Below are 22,607 nucleotides of genomic sequence, written 5' to 3' on the forward strand. Positions count from 1 at the left end.
ACGCACGGGTTGGGCACGGTCGTCATGAACGTCGCCTCCTCTGCGGCCACAGCCTGGGATTGACGCCGGACACTTGCTGTCGTCCAAGCGGCTTCACAGGGACGCGTTGCAGCCGCAGCTGCGGGACGGTTTCCTCGGCTGACTCCGCCGTGTATCAGGGTTGGCAGCGTCTGGCCTGCGCTTTGAGGCCGTCCATTGTCGGCTCCCGACGTTCGCGTCCATGATGGACCTGTAGTGCCGCGTCATGTTGTCGGCCGGCCTTAGCGAGCTGGCGTCCCGCGTGTTGCGCACTCCCTCAGGCACAACGGGGCTGTTTGGTGCATGCTCTGTTTGATTAACCTTCTAAACTTTGCAATATACAGTTTTCATGTGGAGTCCAACTGTTAATGTTTTACAAAATGAAAGAACTATGTAGAAATTCCCTGTGATGCTTAATTGGTTACTTATTTCTCTCCTTTTTCATCGTATGCAATATACAGTTTCATGTGTAGTCCAACTGTTAATGTTTTACAAAATGAAAGAACTATGCAGAAATTCCCCGTGATGCTTAATTGGTGACTTATTTCTCTCCTTTTTCATTGTATTCTGATTGAGAAGATACTTTTGAACCTATGAGCAGAACATCAACTCTTTCGGTGCTGCCATGAAAATAGCGACAGCTAGCTTTAGACGCAACATGTGCGTCCTAGAGGGCTCTGATATTTCTAACAGTCAAGCATGGTACCTTTGATGCAATTTGTAGGAACTTAAAATGTACAAGGTAATCAGATGGTGCGGATATTCATGTGCAGTCATATGGCGAGATGAATGCTATTGTCTGATGGAGAACAAGGCACTTTATATTGTGGTGGAAGTTATATTTGACCAGTTGACCAAGGTATGTCCACAACCTCGTGTGTAATATACACACATTGATAAGAATCCACTTTGATCACCATCGATAAGATGGTTGCTGCCAACACCATTGCGTATCAAAAGATTTCAGAATAGAAAAATATGGGCCATTTTAGCTCAAGCCGTAGCAAGATGAAGCTCCATGACGGTGGTGTAGACGTGAGTAAAATCTAAATGTCTAAACTTTGTCACTTTGACTCTGTGTACTTGTATATTTGCATCTGGTGCTTATTATTTTGTTCCATCATGTTGTAGCCTGGCCTGAAAATGCTGACGAAGTGATTAGCCGGAGCTGGCCACCGGCAGCGTGGTTAGCCTGTGTCAGGCCTCCTCTTTCTTACGCCTGAGTGTGCATGCACCAATGCCTGACATTAAAATAGTATTTCTTTCACATGGATCAGATGGGTGTGGAGTTTTTTATGCACTGACCTGTACTATAGCATGGCAGCAGGCTCACGGCACGAACCAAATAGGATACCACTCCGGCTGACTAGCCAAGTTAAGATCATGTACTTCCTCCGTCTCATAATGAAGATATTTTTTGACACTAGAATAATATGAAAAAACATTTTATATTATGAAACGCAGAGTAGTTTTAATGCTACAATTTCTCAGGCATGCAGCCCAGGGTGGCAACCAAACAGCCCCAAGCTCCATCTATGTTTAGGTTTCACGTGCATGTAATGCTATGAATTTGAGGTGTGACCGATCACTGTCCGTGGACGCACTCGGGCATGGGAGTTTGAGGGGCCAAATTTCTTATATCTGGCTGTAGATGCTTTAAATGTAATTTCCTCCGATCCAAAACAAAAGTCGCAGCTTTGAACTAAGACTATGAAGTTCAGAAATTAAGAAGAACACCGGCTAGCAGAACGCCACAGAAGTAAACTCCTTGAAGTATCATCAGTTCATCACCGAAATGTGTTATTGAGCCAACCGAGGCGACGGCTCCTGGTTGCCATGCCAAGAATTTGTACCGACGGGGTGCGGTCTTGCTTTGGAATTTTGCACTGAGGCTGGCCGGGTTACTCTTTGTGTGGGTGTCCGTCGGCCCGTACGTCACTGTCCGGGTTTCTGTGGGTGTCCGTCGACCCGTATGTTCACTGTCCGGATCTATTCTCATCCACACACGCACTAGCCGCAGGCCACGGCTCCTGCTAGTCTCAGTACTGTGCTTCCATGAGCATGCGGGAGATGTTGACGAGTTACCAACGCTCAAACTATTGGTTGACTAGACACATGCATAGCTCGTGTGATACGTGATTTAAGGGCTAAGAATCGGAATCCAATTACCCTTTGTCATATAGTGTTGTGGATCATTCTGACCTCCACCTTTTTCTGAAAGGAAAATATGTTAATATTGCGAAGATACCAGTGACACCCAGTTTCTGCACAAACAAGAAGTCACAAAAACATCTAGAATACACACAGACCGAAAAAAAAGACAAGAGAAAAAATTGGTCTCGCCAAAGTGAACAACTCCTTTCAGCATCAACACACAACCACCACCAAAGACATCACCCATAAAACATAAAAGCCTCCAAAACCGACGTATTCAAGAAGGAAACAGTGCATAAGCGCCATCGTCACCCAATCCAACATAATAGGTTTTCACTCTGAAAAAAGACCGAGCTCTCAAAACAATACCTTCAACAAGGCAATTGCCAGACACAACCAATGAAGGCCAGACCTTAGGATTTCACCCTGAAAGTCATGACTCGGCACCCAAGGAGCACCAAGAAAAATAAAATCCTCCAGTGTTGCCACCCCCACTTGACACTGCTGCTATTGAAAGTTATCAAACACCTGGCTGACTCCATCGCCTACAAGGCCCTCTCATTCTTACCGATCCTCCGGTCTTAGTCGTCAAAACTTTCTCCGCCGCTGTCTGTGCCATGGAAATTGAGATGCCGACATGTCCGATAGTGTCAACAAACAACAGAGCTTCGCGGCGCGCCCTCCTGGAGCCACGTAGGCTAATATGGAAGTGCACGACCGGATACTATCAGATACAGATATCCTTGGGCAAGATCTCCGGCAGTAGTTCCGGAACACGTTGATGGCCAGATCGAGGAGGACCGATCATGCAGATGGTTGCCGTGATGCGACATGAGCACAAGGACCTCCACCACACCGCTGCCTCCACCACGCCGACGCCATCGCCACAACCCGCGACTCCAATCACCAATCTCACGGAACCGGTACCAGCCGCCCCGCCACCTTTGCCAAGCAGCCGCCGTCGCGTACATGCACCGCCGCGCCCAAGGCCTGGCCATCCGAGATGCCACCGCAACACCCTGCGGGAGAGCCACGCTCGCCACGTCCCACGCCGTAGCTACCAGGGGAGGAGGAATAAGGGGCCCTGCCATCGCCGACGACAGCTGGGCTTCACCCGGCTGCGCCATCCGGCGGCTGTGAGGGGAGTAGGTGTGGGCGGCGGCTAGGGTTTCGCCCAGCCGCCAACGGGAGCAACTTGGGCGATCTTCGTGTGGCTAGGAGATATATCGATCCAAAAAAGGTAGGCTTTCTTTGGGAATAAAAGAGTATTGCCACTAGTGAGAGAATCTTGTAAGAGAGATGTGAGCCATAATGAAGGAGGAGGAAGACAACGGGCTAGGTCGAGCTTTGTTTTGGGTCGGGCCTGGTACTAGTAGATTTTGTCAGTTTTTAATTGATTTGTCTGATACTAGTGGCGTGCAAACTATTCACACGCCACCAGTAACACATTAGTAGTGCCGTTGCTATATGTTGGCATGCCACTAGTAACTTGGGTCATATCCCGCCCCTGGGACTTGCTTACACTGGTGTGGGGGATATTTTGGTACACCACCGGTAATATCTTATTGGTGGCGTGCAAATTTTGGTCACGCCATGGATATTTTGAAATAATACCAATGGCGCGGCTAGTGTGTGGCGCCACTAGCATAGATTGCATTTAAGAATATCTCTACTAGTACCAAGGTCACACCAAACATGTTATCATACTTGAAGCAGTGGTATCAGAAGACTTATGGATTTCGCATTGCCAGGTCTCACAATGATATCAACATGCTTTAGTGATCTATGTTGTTTAAGAGACTTTGAGATGGGCCAGGATGCTCTGTCGTGCAACTACACTGTCAATGGGCACTATTACACCATGGCGTACTAGCTACCTTGCCAATGGTATCTATCCTCAGTGGCCGTTGTTTATGAATACTATCCACGAGCGTAGGTAACAAAAGTTTTCTCTTTGCACAAATGCAAGGAGCTGCTAGGAATAATGTGGAGAGAACATTTCGAATGATCCAACTTTGTTGGGTTATTGTTCATGAAGATGCAAATTGGGATCCCGAGACACTATGGGAGGTGATGACTTGTTGTATAATCATACATAACATTATTGTGGAGGATGGGGTTGACGATGCTCGCCATACCTCCAATATTTTAGAGGCCCAAGGTACATGTTCGCCTCCAGAAAGAATATCCAGAGCATGTTGTTAACTTTCTAGAGATGCATCAACAACTTCAACATTAATAAGCGCATATAAAACTACTCATCTTATGAAATATATGAGGATTCATGATGAAAATCATTAGGTTTTAGTTGATTTTCTTACGATTTTTCATTGTTTTATCGTCAAATGATCTATGTGCATGGAAATGCATGGAAATGGGGGCGTAGACGGAGTCCGCAGACAGGAGCCTACCGATCCTCATTGTCTGCCCAGGCAACGGTGCCCCCATTTTTGCACGTATCCACGAACATATGGGGGGTGTCTAATTAGCACAGTCCGGTTAGAGATTCTCGCCAGTCACCGAGACTTGCTCCCTAGCGCTCCCACTGTAGGCTGCTTAATTTTTTAGGCACATTTCAAGCTTCCTCGTGGATTTTTGGAGTCGGATAGGAGTTCCCGATTTAAATCTCAGATTTTTTTTTTGAGGGGAGATTCGACTCTCAGATTGTTGGCAAATCCTATACGTAGAAAAAAGGTTGACCATAATTACCATAATTACCATCGCTCGAGAGCATATTCACAATTTTTTTTGTTTAAATTGGTTGGTGATTCTTGGTTGTTCTGCGTACATATAAATAAGCTATCGGTTACAAAACATAGAAAAAAGGTTGTTGGTCTAGTTGGTTATTTGCTATAACGACCAAACATTTTTTTAGGGAATAACGACCAAACATTAATTTGACTTCCAACCTCAAGCGTTTATAGCGATGTAAAAGTCGGGAGGGAGAAACCAACATAGACGAACAAACAGTTCGGGTCTAAGCCTAAAAATGAAATTTGTCTGCTAATTTTAGCGATTCTTATAAAAATGAACTATGCACCCAACGTTTAGTTGTAGCATCGTCGCTGAGAGGTTTGCTTGGACATATGTCTCGCTCCTTTTCAAGGCATCGTACATGTCTCCCTCTCTCACTTTCCAAGTTTCCATATCTGTGGCCACAGGAGAGAGGTATCTCGTGTGCAGGGGCGTAGCTATGTAGAGCTAGCCGGTGTCACCGGCACCGGGTCCAATTTGAACTTGCTTAATGCAATTCATTGATTTAGTGTGTAGATCATTGAATTATTTGATATGTAGGCATGCATTCTTCTATGTGGACACCGGGTAATTTCCAATCTGGATCCGCCCCTGCTCGTGTGGTATATACAGCAGATGTGACAACCTTGTGTAAAATTTGACAAATCTGACCTATAGACGAAATCAAATTATAGAATGAACTGTCCGTTAAACTATTTCACGCAGCTGACCCGTGGCGCCTAGCTCTCAGGCGCTACACTAGTGCAACGCCTGGGAGCTAGGCGCTGCACTGGTGCAACGCCCGGGAGCTAGGCGCTGCACTGTGTAGTGTGGCGCCTAGCTCTCAGGCGCTGCACACTGTTTTAGTAATTTTCGGATTACACGGGTACGACGCTGGCCGTGTAGCGCCTATCTGTGAGTCGTTGCACAGTGTAGTGTGGCGCCGTCGTGGCGGGCGCTACACAAAAGGGTCAGGCGTGTGAAATAGTTTCACGGACAGTTCATTCCGTGAATTGATTTCGTCCATAGGTCAAATTTATCAAATTTGCCCAACCTTCTACGCGCTCTCAACAACCACAAATCAACTCTCGATCGTGCGGCTATGGTTTCTTTGAATCTTCTCTTCTCTCGTCCATACACACGATGCTTCGAATCTTGTATTTTCTTCTCTGGTCCACAAACATGCGCTGTACTGACATACACACATGCTTCGAATCTTGTATTCTCTCTCTCACTTTCCAAGTCTCCATATATAGAGTGAAAATATGACATTCTCGTACGTCCTCCTGACAACCACAAATTAATGAGAGCTGGCTGCATTGATTCTTCTTCACAGAAGATCTTTCTGCAGTGCATGGTCATATGTAGCCAAGCCATTGAAGACCGGCCAATGACCATGACTAATAGTCACTCACAGGCTCACAGGTAGAAGACGAGCCAAGGTTGGTCGTGAGTCCCAGTCGAGTTGCCCTGGAGGCATGTACAAATGTGTATTTCATACATTAAGAAGTGTTGATATTTTGCCGGCCAGTCTAATCGAAGTTGGATTAGTAGTTCCTGATTCAATTGCGCAGCCATGGATAACGGATAGTTGTGAGATTCTGACACACACTTAATTTTCACACTACTTCTTTCATCGCCATAAGAGAAGTTGTCATTCTTAATGTTAAGACGGTATCCCGAGGTAAACTTTAACAGCTAATTTCAATCTAGCATATATTTATCAAATAAAAAAATTACATATTTTGGAAGTACATATTGAGATACAGATGCTGGAAGATCCATAATTGTCGATGTTGATGCTCAAGTTCAGACACTGCCCAGTTTAAGTTCAGTTATCAGCGCCTCTGTTCAAGATCAGACACAAGACACGGCAACGCTTGACTCAGTCATTGACATGTGTAGCTTAAGTACTCTAATAGCTGATGATGTTAGGCTGCCTATTTCTTACATAATGTGTAAAGTATTCCGAGGTGTCTCCGGATGAAATGATGTTTGTTATCCTTGATCTGGGCCTCAACTATGAAAACATTTTAATTCTGGCTGTTGTTCAGGCATTTCGTGTTCTTGAATGCCTTGGTCACAGTACTTTCTTTTTGAAGCAAGGTTAAAATAAGTGTGAAGGTACTTTATGAATCCTGAAAATTCCTAACAACCGGTCACATCTTGTTACGGAGGAAATTAAGCTCGATACTAACTACTAAGTACTGTAAATCAAAGACCACCACCAGCTATTGTTGGTCCTAGAGTTTTAGTAGTACAACACATAATCAGAATCAATACCTACAGATATTTAATCCTATATAACATCTTTCTAAGATATGTCTCCCACTGCTTAATGTTTCTCACTCATGATAGAGTCCAAGAACAACTCTCTAATTTGCCTTTTCTTCTGACCATCCGGCGCACCAAAACCATCCCCGCCTTGGTAAACACAATGCGAGATTCGAGCCAAATTCACACAAGTCTTGGCGAAAGATCTAGAAAATTGGCAATATCTGAATGCATCTTCATTAATCGACTTCCAGGCTTCCATGGTAAGATCTTCCATAGCTTCGCGGGACTCTTGCTCACTGGAGCTGTTCTCCGACATGTGAATAGCTATTGATGATGGTGCATCCCCTCGCTCCAGCTCGGCCTGTAAAACATATTTTCACGACATAAGACACCTCATAAAGATTCAACTTTGGTGATTGAAACAGTATGGGGCAAAACAATCCGGATAAATTTTCCTTACAGAATGGGTTGCAGAGTCGTTGCAAAGGCGAAGAACTAATGACGCGGACTGAACTAATTTAGGGTAGCTTCCAACTTTAGCAAGAGACATCGGGGTGAGCTTTTCATCCACACGGAGCAGGGGAAACGCATGTTGCAGCAACAGTGGAGCAGAGGCTGAAATTGATCCATTGTCCAGATACTCACGAAGTGTTGGTCTATGGTTTCCATGGTGCCACTTTGCCTCCACCAGGAAAGACTCCGCCATGTCTCGCCACTGCAAAATCATGCAGATTTTTTACGGTTCCTTGTGAAAACAATTTATATCCTATGAGTAAGGTAATTATGTAAATGAACTTACCGCTTTTTGAAGAACATGACGAGTGTCGCAACCATGTTGTTCCAACACATTTTCAGCCACCTCAGCGGAGGTGTTGTACATCACGGAATAGAGTGCTTGCATGTATTCGGGGAGTCTTTCACAAGGACTTTCTTCCCACCTGAATTTATTTGTATTAATTTTAGATAATGGAAAAGCTTCATTTAATGTGAAACTAACTTGCCCTATATATGTTACATGCTACTCTAGGACAAGAATATTACTTGAATTATGAGAAGTGCACCGTTGCATGTAGTTATCTTCCAATGGCGACAGTGAAGAGAACAAGTTCATCTAGAGTTCCATACACATCATAAACATCATCTAAGTGAACTATTAGATTGGCGACTTTAGCAAGCACTTCTCGACACGCTCCGTTGTTTGGCTCCCACACAATTCCACTTGCGTAATGGAAGCACTCCATGAGACGATCCCTGGCGAACCCCAATTTTTCACTAAGGGCAGTCCCCTTCCACCACCTACAGTTAATTAGGTCAATTTTCATATCTTAAAACCCCATCAACTATGTGAAGTAATTAGCAGGCCAATTTAAATGTACGTTTCTTCATGCTCAATTACCTTGCAAGTCTCGCGAGTTCTTCCTGATGCACACTTTGCACATTGTTGAAGTCTGTCGTTGCAAATCTAACGAGCAAAGGGTCGGAATTGTTCTCATCTCTAGCATAGTGATCTATGAACCATCTTGCTTCCAGTCTAGGAGACCTCCGGTGCAATGGAAGGTCCAAAGAACGAACTACACTGCACCGTATGTGGTGATCCATGGATGGCAAGAGCTTTATGAGAGCTTTCTTAGAAAATGTCCTTGCCTCGTCCAATGTTTCCTCTCCTCCGAACGCAAGGTATGAAGCCTCGTAGAGTGAGAGGAGTCCTCTGACATCGTCCGATCCACGCTTGAGAGTTTCCAGAGATGCTATAATATACGTTACCACGAAACAATGTCAGTTAAGTACTTAAGTATACAAAACCTAGCCATACACACAAGTCAAAGTTTCAACTGTGATTGCATCTGGACCATGCATTTGGTGCAGATATGTATAATCTCCAAAATTTTGTCCGTAGTTTTAGGTTTTTCTTACAGCCTCTAAGTGTTTGCTTTTCATATTTCATATTTAACTAGGTACCTGGAGGGAAGAAGACTGGGAAACCAACGTCCCTGAGCAACCTGAACCTCAAGGCCGTGGAAGCAACATCACCATCATCCCAGTTGCACCGGTGAGGCTTGTGGTGGACGGAGCTGAGGATACCGGCGATCTCCTCCTCGAAATGGTAGGCGATGCCGAGCCGTTGCACCGTGTCGACAAGCCTGAGCTTCGCAGCTTGGTGGTCGCCTCGGCTCGCCGCCACCAGCCGCTCCCTCACGCCGGCCTTCAACATATCGACCTGTGACATCATCCATGCATGCACGGAATAATTTCCATGAGTAATTCACCTACTTTATGTACTACTTGCCGGTTGAAAATACGATATGTTCAGCTGATAAATGTACTTGATCTGCCTTTCCGCCATTGTTGGGCGAGAGCTGGAGGAGGGAGTCGTAATCCCAGGAGCTGGGAGCGTAGTTGGCAGACTGCCGAGCCGCCGCGGCACAGCGCACCGTTGCCGGCGAGGACGTCCGAAAGCATGTACTCATCGTGGCCATTGTTTGCTGCAATTGCCACGCCATGGTGCTGCGCGCTGCAATCTACAGCTAGCTTTTGCTTGGTGCGTACAAGTGGAGTACTACTTGGTACTTGGCAGCGAGAGCTTGGCAACGAGGTTAGTACTTCTAAGCTGTAGTAGCCAATAAACTTACTGCTTTTTGTTGTTTGAGAGTAGCCAGAATACGTGCCAATTTATAGGCGAGCAACCTAGGCACCCAGCAGCATAGCTGACTCAGCCCGCATGAAAATCGTGGGACATGACTCATACCGAATTGCTAGTAGTATTTCTTTTCAGCCACATATTTTTCTGGTGAATAGGGATAATTTTTTCCGGAGGATAATTTTTTTTTACCCAGATATCCAACGAACGTTAGATTTTTAGGCATGAAAAAATTACTAACGTTTTTCATAGAAATTTGTGTTCGTGGAGGATGACAAGTTTAGTTGGTGAGCATGTCAAATCCGCTTGATTTCATTTTTTGCCAGAATATATCCGTGTTTGCAAGCTAATTTTGCCATCCTCACACCAATATGAATTATTATGAAAACTCTTTGTTTACCATGGCTAAAAATCAAACTTTCTGTTTTTCTAGCAAAATTCCATACAAACCACTGAGAACTTACTAATACTCATTTCCCCAAACCATGGTGGAAAATACATAAAGGGACCTCCTAAAAAAAGCATGGCTGGAATTAAAATTCAACGGACCGGCGTGCTACATCTTCAACTTCCCCAAGAATGAATTGTTCCTCTTCAAATTGCCAACATGAACAATTCTTCCTCCCTCCTTCACCCCACTGGTCCAATCGCCTACCCTCTGCGGTGGTACCCCGCAAGCCTAGCGGCCTTACACTGCCTGAGCCGTCTCCTCCGACCATCCATCTATACCGCCGCGAGAGCTATGTCTCGCTTATAGTGAGGCGATAGCTTCTCTTGCGTCGAGCGTGGATGTTCCTCTCGCTGAAGTTGCTTGCATATGGGCCGGCCCATCAGTGTATGTTCGCTGCTGCCGCTCACACGCTGCAAGTTCGGTCGCTGTAGGTTTTCTCCATTTTTTCTATTTTTTATTTACTTTTGTTTTTTGTTTGGTTTTATTATTTCTTCTTGCTATTCCTTTTTATAGTTATATATATTTTTCTTTTCCTTTTGTTTTCTTTCTTTGCTTCCTAGTTTTTATCGGTTTTCTTTCTTTCTCATTTTCCTTCTTTTGTTGGTTTTTGTTTATTTCTTGGTTTTCAGTGCTCTTTTTTCCTTTGATTCTTTATAGGTTTTCACTGTTTTTCCATGCTTTCTTTATTGTTTCCTTTTTTGTTTCTTTTGTTTCTTTTTTGTCTTTCATGTTTTTTATTGTTCTTTTTTTCTTTTTATTTTCATTCTACATTTTTCATATACGTCAAGACTAGTTTTCTAATACAAATTAAAAAACTTCAAACACAATTTTATTTTTTTTAATACATGGTCAACATTTTTTCTATACATATTTTTAACAATTTTCAAATTTTTATTTAACATTCTTCAAATACAAGGTTAAGATTTTTTTCAAATACATGGTCAAAAAATTATATACAAATTTAAAGCATTGCTTGACTATATTTTTGAAAGACAGAATTAACATATTTTCATGCATGGTCAACTTTTTTTCAACACACATTTAACATTCTTCAAGTTCCTGATTAACATTTTATCAAATACATGATTAATATGTTTTTAGTACAGGATCAACATTTTTAATATACATTTAACACTTTCAAATGCTTCATTAACATTTTCAAAGACCAGCTTAGCATTTTCTAACACAACACAAAATTAACTTTTTTAATTACATGGTCAACATTGTTCTACATAATTTAACATTTTTCAAATGCTTGATTGACATATTTCAATTACTTGTTTAACATTTTTTAAATACATGATCAAATTTTTCACACACTTTTAATATTTTCTGTATACATTTTTCTTACGCTTGCTAAACATTTTGTATATAGAGTTAACATTTTTTTAAATATTTTATGCATTTCTGTAATATATTTGTTTATAATATTTAGAAGTATAAAGAAAGAAAAAATGAAATCAAAAACATTAAAAACACAAAGAATTGAGGCCGTGGCCAACAGGACGCCTGGGCCGGCCATGCTGGCGCTCCCGAGACACAAAACTTCCCTATGTCTCAGAGCATCTCCAGCCGTTGCCCCCCCCCACCCCAGTACGCGTAAAAATCACCCCCTGGGGGCGAGCCGGCGATACAATCGGCGCGGGGGCGGTTTTGCGTCCAGCCGTCGCCCCTAGGTCGACCCCAGGCGCCGATATTGGCCCACTTTCGGCGAATAAAGGGCCCATATGGGCGAGAATAGGCCCATATTCGGCGTGGCTCGGTGTTCAATTATCAACATAAATATTTTTTATCACATAGTTCATCACAGAAAATCAAATACTTCAACAAAATAGTGCAACAACAAATCGTTCAATACAAATTATATAGTTCAACAAATAAAACTCATATTTCATCACACGTCGCGCCCGGCGTCGTCCTTGAGCCTCCATAGGTGCTCCACCAGATCCTCCTACAGCTGATGATGCACCTGTGGGTCTCGGATCTCCTGACGCATACTGAGATAGGCATTCCAGGTTACCGGCAGCTGGTGATCAACTTCGGTTAGAGGACCCTGCCTGTAGTATGGTTCAGTGTCAAACACTGGGTCTTCTTGCTCGCTCTCGATGATTATGTTGAGCAAGATGGCACCGCAACTCATGATCTCCCACATTTGATATTTCGACCAGGTCTGAGCAGGGTACCGGGCAACAGCAAATGGAGATTGAAGCACACCAAAAGCCCTCTCGACATCCTTTCTGCAAGCCCCCTGACACTTGGCAAAATAGGACTTCTTGCCTCCTGGCACAGCGTTTGAGATAGTCTTCACAAATGTAGACAATCTCGGATAGATGCCATCAGCTAGGTAGTGCCCCTTGTTGTAGTGCCGCCCATTGATCTCGAAGTTCACCGGAGGAGAATGACCTTCAACAAGCTTGGCAAAGACAGGGGAGCACTGCAGTATGTTGATGTCATTGTGAGTTCCTGGCATACCAAAGAAGGAGTGTCAAATCCAGAGGTCATGTGTGGCCACCGCCTCAAGTACCACACTACAACCGCCTTTGGCGCCTTTGTAACTCCCCTGCCAAGCAAATGGGCAATTCTTCCATTTCCAATGCATGCAGTCGATGCTTCCAAGCATCCCAGGAAATCCTCTTGCTGCATTCTGTGCTAGGATCCAAGCAATGTCTTCCAAATTGAGTGTTCTCAAGTATTGCGGTCCAAACACTGCCACCACTGCCCGATAAAACTTGTAGAAACACTCTATGCTGGTGAACTCGGCCATGCCCCCATAGTCGTTGAGTGAATCACCGGGAGCTCTGTATGCAAGCATCCTCATCGCTGTCGTGCACTTCTAGATCGAGGTGAATCTAAGTTTGCCGGTGCAATCCATCTTGCACTTGAAGTAGTTGTCGAACTCCCTGATGGAATTCACAATCCTGAGGAAGAGCTTTCGGCTCATCCGATAACGGCGCCGAAATGTTTTGTCGCCGTGAAGTGGAGCATCGGCGAAGTAGTCGGAGTAGAACATGCAGTAGCCTTTGAGACGATGCCGGTTTTTTGCTTTCACCCGCCCCGGCGCCGAGCCACCTCGCCGCGGCTTTTCATTGCTCGCCAGCAGCTGGGCGAGGGCGGCGAGCACCATTAGATGCTCTTCTTCCTGGACGTCGGTCTCGGCTTCCTCCTTCAGCAGCGCGGCCAGCGCATCCTCGTCATCCGAGGCCATCGCCGGGGCCGGCAAATCACCGAACACCTGCGCCCGGTGGGCTTGTACCCGCCGCTAAACTGCCCCTCCGCGGTCGTTAACGGCCAGCTGCTGGTGAAGGGGCTGCCTCGGCGAACCTCTACTATTTTTTCGGCAGGGATTGGCTATCTAGCGGTGAAGGGCGGCGGGCGGCGCCGGGATAGCTAGTGTGGGCCGAGGGCGCGCGGGGGGGGGGGGGGGGGGGGGGGGGGGGGGGGGGGGAGGCGAGTCGGGGAAGAAGAACTTGACTGTTCCACCTGATGATGTGGGCCTGCCGCGCTTTTTCCTTGCGCCGCAGCCCTCGATCGCCCCCCAGTGCGCCGGGTTCGGCCTGCGACCGCCGGGACCAAAAACGGGCCGAACCGCCGCTTTTCGGCGTCCTGGGGACGCGATTGGGATGTTTTTTGGCACCGGCGCCGAAAAAGTGGCCTGGGGGCTTCTTGGGGACACGGCTGGAGATGCTCTCGCTGCAAGTAAGACACAGGGGCACCCCTATACCCCTCAATTCTGTCACCCACAACATCCTTGCAATCACGCACTCGAACCCGTCAAACCTCTGTCTTGCCTCCACGCGTGACACCACAGCTAGACGCATCATCACTGACCTGACTAGGCCAGATCAGGATGACGCGGTCGGCGTCTCGGCCTCTTCTATGCGGCAAAATCGGGTGAACCAACATTAAAATTTTAGTTGCATGATATTTAGCGAATGTGATAAACAAGTGGTTCGTGCTAGACTTGAGGCTCACATGTATCCGTGTCAAACAAAGAACGAACGTTCCATTTCCATTGTCGACTAGCCTCGTACTATGCATGGATTGTCGTTTACTCGTTGAGTTGTCCGTTCTCTTGCACACACGCCAGCCACAGCTAGCTAGCACATGATACACAATTAACTTCCTTTCCATTAGTTATTTAGTTCCATTATTTGCACTCAGCAGACTATACAACTCAGAGCGATTGCACGCCATACACGTACGATGGTCGTTGCCTTGACTCGTCTCTTCATTGTCCGGCGGCAATCTCGATCGTGACTCGTCTGAAGGACATGACCGTGAAAACTGATATGCACAGCTAGCTAGCGGACAAGCCAAGGCTGGCCGTCAGTACTGATCACTGTTAGAGCATCTACAGCAGGTGTCCCAAACCCGCTTCAAACTCGGGCAGATGGCCCGGTCAATGACCGGTCAGAAAAAAACCGATTCAGACAGACTCTCAAACATGCGGGCTGACTGACACTTTTCATATTCAACTTAAATGTAGGGCGAGTATAAAGATGCCAGAACGCGTTCGTCATGTTGGACCCAACAAACTAGCCCCACCATAAATTAATAGCTAAAAATAAATGTATGAGAAAATTATGGCAATAGTTGAAGAGAACCATCGAATGTTTTGATCTAAGTTTGTCCAAAATTTTAATCTTATAAAAGAAAGCAAAAAATAGTGGATCATAATGGATGCCCTTACTGCCTTGTCAAATTTTATTTTTAGCTATTTCTTGATAGCAGTTAAAGAGAACCCCAATTATCAATGGAAAAGACGCAGCATATCATAAATGGTGGCATTACCATTCTATTAATTTGAGCCCGTTCAAATCATGTTTTACCGAAAATCTGATTTTTTAATAAAATAAAAATATAAGATATAATTCTTTTTTATAACATAGTACAGACACATATGCTCATAGATACGCACATACACTCATTCTTATGAACGCACACAATCACGCCATACCACTAGTAGAAAACGGCCCATTTGTCCCGGTTTCAGAGGCTCTTTAACCAGGACTAAAGCCCAAAACCTTTAGTCCTGGTTCGCTTATGAACCGGGACAAAAGGGGCTTCATGTGGTGCTGCAGGGCGCCCAGACAGGAGGCCCTTTATTCCCGGTTGGTAACACCAACCGGGACCAAAAGGCATCCACGCGTCAACAACTGGCAGGAGCTGGGGTTTTCTTTTTTGAGGGGGGGGGGGGGGGGTTAGGGGGGTTAGGGGTTTTTTGAGGTTAATTTAGGGGTTTCATATATTGTGTTAGCTAGCTAATACAGAGAAGTGTCCTCTCTTTCTCCGTGCTTGGTCGACGCTAGCTACTATATATATAGAGAGAGAAGTCGACACGCTAGCTAGTAACCTAATGAAGGAACCATTAATTACACAAGATCGTCATGAACATATACAGAGAGGAGAGTGACCTCTCTTTCTCCGAGAGATTGGTCGAGGAACAAGTTTTCGTATATCTATCTGACGCTACTAGCTACATATATACAATATAAGTTCTCTTACAATCCCTAACATCTCATGTCTATAGCAATGTCCACACATGGTATTCTCTGTCTTTATGTATGACGTGGTCAAGAAAGAATCCCGCCAATTCCTCTTGAATTGCGCATATGCGATCATGTGGTAGGAGTTCATCCCGCATCTGCCAGATCTAATTTAAAAAAGGGGGTCAATACATATATATGAATGAAACTCAACACAAATGATGGTAATAAAATAAAATTGTGAATATTATTGTTTACGTACTTCATATTGTTTTTCAGAGTAGCCCCGCTCACAAGTCGAGTGGTGGATGAACTCGCAAATGTAGTATCCACAAAAATCATTCCCGCCTTCCTGCCACAAGCACTTTACGAGAAATAGAGTTCAATCAAACTGATAATCAAGCATGATAAATGATATTGATGAAACTAGCTAGAATCAATGGGAGATGCGCATAACTAGCTAGTAGTACTTACTTTCGGGTGTGTAAATCATAGCTCCCACGGCAGTCCCGGAGCTATTGCGGCGAACTCTTTCCAAACCCTGCCAGACAAAGAAAATAATTACTTGATATCAGGAAATGAACAAAGTTGCTGATATTGTGCGATAATGATCGATTGAACTTACTTCTGGAGCATTTCAGTCATGTCCGCATAGTCCTGGGGATCGTTTCGTCTCGAGTCTAAGACTGTTACTACTCCCCGATCAAGCTTAATATCTAGCAGAATAAAGTGAAAGCTGCGCACGCATGCATAACTCATCAGTTACATTACTATAACCTCGAGTAATAAGAGAAACCGAATATGCATCAAACAATAACACTCACTTGAAGTTGTAAGGAAAGAGTATTTTATCTTTGTTTTGATTTTTGAGCAACAATTGTAGCAAGTTGTTCTTGGTTTCTGTGACATTCTTTTTAACCGTCCATTCATGTATGACATTAGGGTTAATGAACCCAATGTCATAGATTTGTGCTTTTCTGCATTCGACGATCTTCAATCTGCATAATATAGTGAGAATAATTGTATATACATGCAATGAAAGAGCTTAGCTATATATATCGACTTAATTACAGAAGTAGTACTTACAGAAAGTAGCAAGTCACGAGTGTTTTGTCGAGGGCCTTTTGATTATATAACTGGAATAACTCGTCAAATTCAACAGAGAACAGATCAGTTCCAACGAGGTCATGCTCATCTTTAATTCTCAGTGTTAAAGTATCCTTCCCAGACTCGCTGCAGGTTTCCATGTACCATTCATGGAATCTTTGCATCATTGTTGTTAGAGGAGGATGATCAGGATTGACGAGAGGCTTCCCGTACTGGTATCTGAATTCGTCCACCTCCATTGTTTCAAACACACCACATCATAGCTCAGGTAATCAGCAGGATTGGTACTGGGCACCCTCCCCGACAGATTAGCGACGATATCGCTAGACACCTTGAGCGGGGGGCACGATTGGTTCGCCTATTCACCGAGTTGGGGAATTGTTTTCCCACTTCTTTGTTCTGCTAACCTTTTATCGCTGGAAGTAGTTCCCGAGTGCCGCGCGTCTTGATATGTCTTTTTAAGACAGCGGAATTAGTTGGAATCCGGTGGAGGCGGTGGTGGTCGCTTCAGGGCATCGATAGTGCGCTTCTCTTTCACCGGATCTATCGTCTCCTTCGGAGGTGGAGGTTTCTTTGCCAAAAAGTCCCTCACTTGGGCTTCATAGATCTCCGCATTTTCCTTCTCCGTCCTCTCGTATGGTAAATTTTCCGGAGCCTTGAGAGATGGACCATATGTGAATTGCCTCCCGCCTATGCTTGTACTGCTAGCCGCCGGAGCGGCGGCGTCTCTCTTGCGTTGTTGCTTACGAGGCGAAGGAGGAGGCGGACTGCTCCGACGAGCCGGAGAAGGCGGAGTCCCCTCACACACCGGAGGAGCCGCAGGAGGTCGAGTGCCCTGATCACTCGCTGGAGGAGGAGGAGGCAGAGTGCCCTGACTCGCTGGAGGAGGAGGATGAGGAGGAGGCGGAGGCGTCCAGTTTGGAAGCTTGATGTACTCCTTCCACCATAGACATGTACTACTCAAAGCATTAACCAGCAGATTCTCCCCTTCACCTATAGGGTGGTCAAGCTCCAGCTCCTCAAATCCCTCCGTTACTTCATCCACCGTCACAAGAGCATAGCCATGTGGAATCGGACGGCAGTGAAAAGTTCCATCAGGTTGAGGAGGTGCAACAGAGCCGACAGCCGCCTTCAAAGTGAGTTTCTGCCATTTTGTCATAAGCTGGCAATGTTGAGCCTCCGTGATAGTTTCGACGGGGTAGCTAGGAGCCGTGAAGTCAGGATGAACGAGCTCCGTGGAAGCCACGCTGCTTCTCCGCTGATATGGCGAGGTAGCTTCTGGGGTAGCTTCGTGCCGCTGATGGTTGGCCGGCAACTCATTGGCTCTCAAGTTCATCTAGCTTTTGTAGTCTTGCATTGATCTTCTGCATTTCGCTCAGCTCTTCTTTCCTCCTTCTCTCCCGGCTTCTATAACCGCCTGCGCCAGGAAACCCAACCACCCACGGAACGGAGCCTAGTGTGCCGCGTGTTCGTCCAGGGTGCTCAAGATTCCCAAGGGCCTCAGTCATCTCGTCATTCTCTCTGTCGGGAATGAACGTCCCTTCCCGCACTACGGTGATATACTTCTGAAGCTCTTGACGAGTATTGCAAGTTGCTCGTCCGTCCAACGGCACTTCCCTATTTCAGGGTCCAAAGTTCCCCCAACCCCGAAGAACCAAGTCCATGAACGGTCTGGCCAGTTCAATGTCTCTAGTTCGACCCCTTTAGCAATCATGTCATTCTCAGCTTTGTCCCACAGCGGCCGGGCTTTGAGGTAGCCACCTGACCCCGTGTGATGGTGATACAGCTTCTTTGCAGCATTGTTCTTGTTTGTCTCTAACATTTTCTTACTCTTGTCCGATGTCTTGTAGGCCACAAATGCGGGCCGGTGATCTCTTATCTTCTCAGATCGGCCGGTGAATTTTGGAGTCTTCCCTTCGTCGACAAACTTTGATTTCAACTCTTTCTTCTACCTCCTGAATAGATCTGCCATCTTCTTAAGAGCACACGCCTTGACCTGTGGCTCTATAACTGGTTTATTCGGATCCTCCTCTGGCGGTAGGGTGAAATTTTCCTTAAGCGAGGTACAAAGATCATCTTTCTGTCTATAGGTCACATATGAAACTTCAGGGTCGTCGTCCTTAGGCTTATACCATTATTGGATGCTGATCAGTATGCTGTCCCTAACAATAGCTCCGCACTGAGCAGAAAATGTGTCCTTGGTCCGCTTGGGTTCAATCGGTAGGCCATCGTTCGTGATTGCTGTGATCGTGAACCTTTCATCCCGGCGCAACTTTTTCTTCAGGCCTCGTCTCGTTACGGAAGTTTGGCTCAATCTAGAGGGCTATAAAAGAATAAAGAAGCGTTAATATATGTACATACTCATACGTCTCCAACGTATCTATAATTTTTGATTGCTCCATGCTATATTATCTACTGTTTTGGGCAAATATTGGGCTTTATTATCCACTTTTATATTATTTTTGGGACTAACCTATTAACCGGAGGCCCAGCCCAGATTTGCTGTTTTATGCCTATTTCAGTGTTTCGAAGAAAAGGAATATCAAACGGGGTCGAAACGGAACGAAATCAACTGGAGAAGTTATTTTTGGAAGGAAACCTACCGGATAGAGTTGGACCCTACGTCAGAAGATCTCACGAGGGTAGGGGCGCGCCCCCTGCCTCGTGGGGCCCCCGTGGCTCCCCCGACGTACCTCTTTCACCCATATATACCGTCGTACCCTAAAACTTCCAGAACATAACCTAGATCGGGAGTTCCGCCGCCGCAAGCCTCTGTAGCCAACAAAAACCTCTCGGGACCCTGTTCCGGCACCCTGCCGGAGGGGGGAACCCTCACCGGTGGCCATCTTCATCATCCCGGCGCTCTCCATGATGAGGAGGGAGTAGTTCACCCTTGGGGCTGAGGGTATGTACCAGTAGCTATGTGTTTGATCTCTCTCTCTCTCGTGTTCTTGATTTGGCACGATCTTGATGTATCGTGAGCTTTGCTATTATAGTTGGATCTTATGTTTCTTCTCCCCTCTTCTCTCTTGTAATGGATTGAGTTTCCCCTTTGAAGTTATCTTATCGGATTGAGTCTTTAAAGATTTGAGAACACTTGATGTATGTCTTGCCGTGCGTATCTGTGGTGACAATGGGATATCACATGATTCACTTGATGTATGTTTTGGTGATCAACTTGTGGGTTCCGCCCATGAACCTATGCATAGGGGTTGGCACACGTTTTCGTCGTGATTCTCCGGTAGAAACTTTGGGCACTCTTTGAGGTTCTATGTGTTGGTTTGAGTAGATGAATTGAGATTGTGTGATGCATATCGTATAATCATACCCACGGATACTTGAGGTGACATTGGAGTATCTAGGTGACATTAGGGTTTTGGTTCATTTGTATCTTAAGGTGTTATTCTATTACGAACTCTAGGGCTGTTTGTGACACTTATAGGAATAGCCCAATGGATTGATTGGAAAGAATAACTTTGAGGTGGTTTCGTACCCTACCATAATCTCTTCGTTTGTTCTCCACTATTAGTGACTTTGGAGTGACTCTTTGTTGCATGTTGAGGGATAGTTATATGATCCTACTATTTTATTATTGTTGAGAGAACTTGCACTAGTGAAAGTATGAACCCTAGGCCTTATTTCCTATCATTGCAATACCGTTTACGCTCACTTTTATCACTTGTTACCTTGCTGTTTTTATATTTTCAGTTTACAAAAACCTATTTCTACCATCCATATTGCACTTGTATCACCATATCTTCACCGAACTAGTGCACCTATACAATTTACTATTGTATTGGGTGTGTTGGGGACACAAGAGACTCTTTGCTATTTGGTTGCAGGGTTTCTTGAGAGAGACCATCTTCATCCTACGCCTCCCACGGATTGATAAACCTTAGGTCATCCACTTTAGGGAAATTTGCTACTGTCCTACAAACCTCTGCACTTGGAGGCCCAACAAAGTCTACAAGAAGAAGGTTGTGTAGTAGACATCAAGCTCTTTTCTGGCGCCGTTGCCGGGGAGGCTAGGTAAGTGAAGGTATATCTTTAGATCTTGCAATCAAATCTTTTTGTTTCTTGTTTTAGCACTAGTTAGTTTATAAAAGAAAATTACAAAAAAATGGAATTGAGTGTACATCATACGCTTCACCTTTTTAATATCTTTCGTGAGTATGATGGAAAAGAAAATTGTGCCAAAGTACTAGAAGAAGAAATCCATAAAATGTTTGGCACTAAATCTTTGTATGATGAGCATGATTGTAATGTTGTTAGTATGAATTCCTTGAATATCCATGATGCTAATGATATGCAAAGCCACAAGCTTGGGGAAGCTATGTTTGATAAAGATGATATTTTTAGCCTCTCAAGTTTTGATATGCAAAGTTGTTATGATGATAGCATGCCTTCTAGTTATGATGATTATATTGATGAAAGTGGGTTTGGAAGAGTGTCAACTTTAGGAAGTAGTGATCCCACAATATTGGAGGATGTTGAATCTTATAATATTTATGAAAGTGGATTTGGAGAGGTCATGACTTAATTTAGTGATTTATCCACTATCTTGGAAGAGGTTTCAATCGATTATGATGAGAACAAAGTTGCTACTTATGATGATTATTGTGATAAAACTTATGCTATAAAGAGTAGTGATGATGATATTCATAAAACTTGTCATGATTATGAGTACCCTTTCTCTGAACATTACTCTTTTAATGTGGAAACAATTTTTAGTATTCAAGTCTCTTATGATACTCCCACTATTCCGAATGAGAAGAATTTTTCTTGTGTGGAGGCTAGTAAATTTTCTATGCTAGTAGATCATGAAAAGAATGATTTAGGTGCTGGTTATATTGTTGAATTCATTCATGATGCTACTGAAAATTATTATGAGGGAGGAATATATGATTGTAGGAATAGCAATAATATCAAGTTTTCCTCTCTATGTGCTTAAAGTTTTGAAGTTATGCTTGTTTTACCTTCCTATGCAAGTTGATTCTTGTTCCCATAAGTTATTTGCTCAAAAAATCCCTATGCATAGGAAGTGGGTTAGACTTAAATGTGCTAGTCATATTCTTCATGATGCTCTCTTTATGTTTCAATTCTTATCTTTTATGTGAGCATCATTGAAATCATCATGCCTAGCTTAGGGCATTAAACGATAGCGCTTGTTTGGAGGCAACCCAATTTTATTTTAGTTTCTTGCTTTTTGGTTATGTTTAGGAATAAATAATCCATCTACCTTATGTTTAGATGTGGTTTTGTGTTTTAATTAGTGTTTGTGCCAAGTAGAACCTTTGGGAAGACTTGAGTGAAGTCTTTATGATCATGCTGTAAAAAACAGAAACTTTAGCGCTCACGAGATTAGCTAGAACTTTTTACTGGAGAGTGCTATTTAGTTGATTCTTTTTGCAAATGATTACTAGACAAATGCCTCAGGTCCAAAAAATTATTTTAGAATTTTTGGAGTTCCAGAAGTTTGCGTTAGTTACAGATTACTACAGACTGTTCTGTTTTTGAAAGATTCTATTTTCATTGTGTTGCTTGCTTATTTTGATGAATCTATGGCTAGTAAAATAGTTTATAAACCATAGAGAAGTTGGAATACAGTAGGTTTAACACCAATATAAATAAAGAATGAGTTCATTATAGTACCTTGAAGTGGTGTTTTGTTTTCTTTCGCTAACGGAGCTCACGAGTTTTCTGTTAAGTTTTGTGTTGTGAAGTTTTCAAGTTTTGGGTAAAG

General features: G+C 44.2%; 1 protein-coding gene across 1 annotated transcript; it reads right to left on the reverse strand.

Moving 5' to 3' along the window:
- Window positions 1-7,113: 7,113 nt before the first annotated feature.
- Window positions 7,114-9,804, reverse strand: LOC125540639 (alpha-terpineol synthase, chloroplastic-like). Its single transcript, XM_048704236.1, has 7 exons — window positions 9,507-9,804; window positions 9,142-9,400; window positions 8,579-8,930; window positions 8,263-8,478; window positions 7,982-8,123; window positions 7,643-7,897; window positions 7,114-7,543 (listed from the first exon to the last, which is right to left on the reverse strand). The coding sequence occupies exons 1-7, from the start codon at window positions 9,681-9,683 to the stop codon at window positions 7,241-7,243; spliced, it is 1,704 nt and encodes a 567-aa protein (XP_048560193.1). The 5' UTR covers window positions 9,684-9,804; the 3' UTR covers window positions 7,114-7,240.
- Between the last annotated feature and the right edge of the window lie 12,803 nt (window positions 9,805-22,607).

The sequence above is a fragment of the Triticum urartu genome, chromosome 2 (genome assembly GCF_003073215.2).
Source record: "Triticum urartu cultivar G1812 chromosome 2, Tu2.1, whole genome shotgun sequence".
In the NCBI taxonomy this organism is placed as follows: domain Eukaryota; kingdom Viridiplantae; phylum Streptophyta; class Magnoliopsida; order Poales; family Poaceae; genus Triticum; species Triticum urartu.